Source organism: Hordeum vulgare, chromosome 7H (genome assembly GCF_904849725.1).
Source record: "Hordeum vulgare subsp. vulgare chromosome 7H, MorexV3_pseudomolecules_assembly, whole genome shotgun sequence".
NCBI lineage: Eukaryota > Viridiplantae > Streptophyta > Magnoliopsida > Poales > Poaceae > Hordeum > Hordeum vulgare.
This window is the reverse complement of record NC_058524.1, coordinates 615,034,803-615,039,160: the sequence shown is the minus strand read 5'-3', so window position 1 is coordinate 615,039,160 and position 4,358 is coordinate 615,034,803. Positions and strand designations below refer to the sequence as shown.

The 4,358-nt window shown below is 51.4% G+C and overlaps 1 protein-coding gene across 1 annotated transcript; it reads left to right on the top strand.

The window, feature by feature from the left end:
* The first annotated feature begins 1,539 nt into the window (after positions 1 to 1,539).
* On the top strand, positions 1,540 to 2,213 carry LOC123411857 (probable calcium-binding protein CML25/26). The gene has a single exon (XM_045104816.1). The coding sequence runs from the start codon at positions 1,670 to 1,672 to the stop codon at positions 2,114 to 2,116; it is 447 nt and encodes a 148-aa protein (XP_044960751.1). The 5' UTR covers positions 1,540 to 1,669; the 3' UTR covers positions 2,117 to 2,213.
* The last annotated feature ends 2,145 nt before the right edge of the window (positions 2,214 to 4,358 follow it).

Sequence of the window (4,358 nt, the reverse complement as noted above, 5' to 3'; positions counted from 1 at the left end):
CAATTCTGATTTGTTCTCATAGTACCACAACCGTAATAGAAAACTAACTTCACTACCTCTCACATCTGTGCATGCCTAAAAATTTATGAAACATGGACAAATATTGAGCTGAAGGTAGAATTAAAGATATTTACCGAATCAACATCAATACAACTAAACATATTACCCCAAGCTACCAGAGCAACTAAATATTTAACATCTACATATACTAACAAAGCAACTATAAATATTTACACAACTAAATATTACGAGAACGGACGTTAAATCATACCCTTGAAGCATGCGAAAAACGACGAATGACAAGGGAGAAATGACGAACACCGATGGAAGAACGACGAACGCAAGAGCCACCACCACCACCACCACCTCCACCTCCAACACCACCTCCGCCACCAGCACATCCACCTCCACCTACACCACCACCACCTCAACCACCTCCACCAAAATGGTTACCATCACCATCACGAGTTACCCCATCAAAAGATCGAGGGTTCCCTTGTATCCCCTGACCCTCTAGAATCAAACTACGATGGAAAACGGGAAAGAAATCAGTTCAAATACCCTAGAGAATTCGAGGTATTTTTTTGTAGAAAGAGAAGGAATGAGGGGAAAGGAGGAACAGTGGAGGAAGAATGAAGAAGGGGACGCCCGTGGCTGGCTGGCCTCCTATCGCCCTAGCAGTGGGCGACTGGGTTGTCGGCTTTGCCTTGGCCGACTCAAGGAGCCCAAACCGAGTGACGCGTTTGGGCCAGCCATCGGCTGCCGCGTGGCCGAGTGGCCACTTATTGGCCGCCATGTGACCGATTAGCTCCTATTGGCTTCGGCTAAGCTGAGTATATATCCAATCGGCCTTCACGTAACCGATGGTGTGTTAATTTAATTTTTTTTTAAACCTACGCAATATTTTACAAATTTTATAAAAAATGTATTATTTCAAAAATTAGCGAGAAACAAAGGGGGTTTGACCAGTTTGAATAGGAAATACCTCCATCGAACTATGTAGTACTAGTATGAGCTGACGTGCTATGTGCATATGCATGACATCCCATCTGATTTCTTGCGAGGCCGTCAAGAATTTCACCGGGTGGGGGGCCCTGCCTAATTCTTCTCCAATCAAGCCTTACCCTCGACTGCTGTTTTCCATCGCGTCTGTGCTGGCCGGCCGGCCGTCGACATCCGCGCTGCCGAGCGAGCTTCATTATCGCCATCTCATATCCATCAATCCACGTGCTGTCATTAACATTTGACTATTTGCACCCTTGGATATAAAACATGATTTCGCGCGCGGTGGTTAACTAATTGACGCAAGGAATTGAGGTCGACGCCGACGCATGCGCCATATGTATAGCATCGACTTCGAAGGGACTTGTACGCGTACAAATTAAACGCGGATGATCGATATATATATATATATACCAAATTTCACGTGTGCTTGTGCACTACACAAAAATGACGCGGAAACTACAGGGCATCGTTGCTGTCACGTACATCGATGCCAACAACTTGTCTTCTGTTCGCACGCGTATATATATACCCTGCCCCACGCGCCATATGATCATCAACTGCTTGCTTTCAAGGCATACGTACTGCAAATCAAGTTACCAGCTCCCAATCAACTAGCTAGTCATCAGCAACATTTGGTGAAAAGGAAGAAAGATCGCACTCGATCATGGTGGTGCCGTCGGTGTTCGCGGCCTTCGACGAGGATGGCGACGGCAAGGTGTCCGTGTCCGAGCTGCGGCGCTGCGTGGAGGCGACGCTGGGCGAGGACGTGTCCGAGGAGGAGGCTGCGTCGGTCCTTGCGGCGGCGGACGCCGACGGCGACGGGCTGCTAAACCAAGAAGAGTTCTCAAGGCTGGCAGCCGGCGGTGCCCAGGAAGAGGACGATGCCGACGTGAAGCGAAGGTGCCTGAGGGAGGCGTTCGGGATGTACGCGTCGTCGTCTGCGGAAGACACGGCGACGATGATTACGCCGGCGAGCCTGAGGCGGACGCTGAGCAGGCTGGGGTCGCACGAGCTGGGCGTGGAGGAGTGCCGGGCGATGATCTGTAGGTTCGACCTCGACGGCGACGGCAAGCTCTCGTTCGACGAGTTCAGGGTCATGATGATGACCTGATGATCGATCTCTCTTCTTGGCATTCTTCTGGATACATGTAGTGTTCACTTAATTCATTGATCGATCACATATGTGATATGTGATATGTATGTAGAGTCATGTGGTCATTCATTCATTCGTTGTTTTGCTCGCACGTGCACGATCACTAAATAAATGTCTTAAGTTTGAGCTAGGATTTGATTGATGGCCGTGCCGGTAGACTTGTACTTTACTACGATTTTTCAAATGAAGTGGGTTTGAATTATTCTTCGGATAACTTTATTGATGGGTTAGTTATGGAGGGTAATTCCCCAGCTTGGCGAATTACAAAGTTCTACGAAGAACCGAGTTGGAAGAGGAAGCATCTCTCATGGACGTACCTTCATGATATTCACGCAAATAACTCTGGTTCAGAGATTGTTCTTGGTGATTTCAATGAAATTAGTAACATGAGTGAATGCGTATCGATTTTGGAACGCTCGTGTCGCCCTCCCCCTAGGATGACTCGGATGGAGCCCAGAAACCTAGCTGCTGCCACCAAGCACTCCCTCCTCCTCTTCCTCCACCGCCGCCGGGGGACGTCGTCAGGCTAAGCCCGGGGACCGACGGCGATGGCGGGGGATCTCCTCTCTCACGCGTCTCCGGGCTGGGGTGGGGCCCCTAGGCGTGTGGTGGCGCGGCCGATTTGGATTCTGCGGCGCGGCGGATGGCTGCGGCAGGTGGCGGGTGGCCGGCCCGTTCTCGGACGGCGGCGGCTAGGCGCGGCGGGCGGCCCAGTCATGGACGGCGGCGTGTGCTGGGCGCAGCAGACGGCCCTTTCGGTCGGCGACAACGGCGACCAGCTAGGCTGCGGTGATGTGCATACTGCCTTTAGATCGACAACGGCGGCGTGGAGGGACTGGTGGCCTCGTCGGCAGCACATCCAGTCAGATATGTTCTGACCGATGCGACCGGCGGTGGTGGTCATCTCTTCCGTCAGAGGTGGTCGGCCTGAGGCTGGGTGTTCGGATCTCCGGATCTGTGATCTAGTAATGGCTGCGAGTCGGGGAGACATAGTTGTCGGTGAAAACCGAGCCGACGACGAACGATGGCGGCGTTCTATGTCGTTACCTTGATGAAGGCATCGTTGTGTGACTTATGTCGACCCACTCATACTGCTCTGAGGGAAACCCTAGGATCCGGTCTTCCAGATCGGACGATGACGACACTGCGGTGGCGTTTCTCTCTTGAGAGCATCGTTTGTGGAGCAGTGCTGGTGGTCAGAGGCAGGAGGTGGAGCGGCTTTGTCTTGCACGGAGCTTTCGTGGAGATGCCAAGTCATGCCTAGTCGATAGGTGCTACGCTTTGTCATGCCTGGTCGGCAGGTGCTACGCACGACAGATCTTCCTCAGACTTCAAGCTGTGTCGGCTGGTGGTACTTGGCGACATGGGGCTGAGGTGTACTGGCGACGACCACGACTTGATCAGCAGTTTGGGCGCAGGGTGGTGGTGTCGTTGGGCGCCGTTGTGGCGTTAACGACAGCTATACCAGGCAAGGATGATGCGTCAGTACAGCTCTAAAGATGGAGTAGTGGCAGTTTGCGGCGGGGGCCTCTGAGAGCGCGCCGGACCGGTGGGTGCCCCATACCCGGCAAGTGGCTTGGTTGGGGCCTCAGGTCTTAGATGTTAGGCTTGTCTACGAGGTGTGTGGTATTAGATCCGGACTATCAGCATCCCTTCATCAGATGGATAGGAGCAGCGACACTTGTCACCTAGACGGTGGCTTCAGACTTATTGTTGTATTTCTTTATAAGGTCTATTGTAAATAATTAAAAAAATAGATGCATGCATTGTTCAGATGCAGAGGCCGGGGTGATCCTCCTTCTCTAAAAAAACTAACGTGAGTGAAAAGAAAGGTGGTAACATCTAACCTGATCACTACATGCGGGACTTCAGAGATTTCATCGAGGATTGTGGGCTACAGGAAGTAATGGTGATAGGGGATAATTTCACATGGAGTCGAGGTCCCGTCAGACAGAGGCTCAACAGGGCTCTATGTAACGAGATGTGGGCACGAAAATTCCCTTATGTGGCCTTGGTACACGAACATCATACCCATTCTGACCACAAGCCTATTCTACTTGACACTGAATATTTCAAATCATTGATGAGGCAGCAGAAGAATCGGAAACGTATATTTGAAGCCCGCTGGTTGGATGAAGAGACAGTGAATGAGATCATTACCTCAGCTTGGGAGCGTACCAAGTTAGTTGGATTAGGTCCA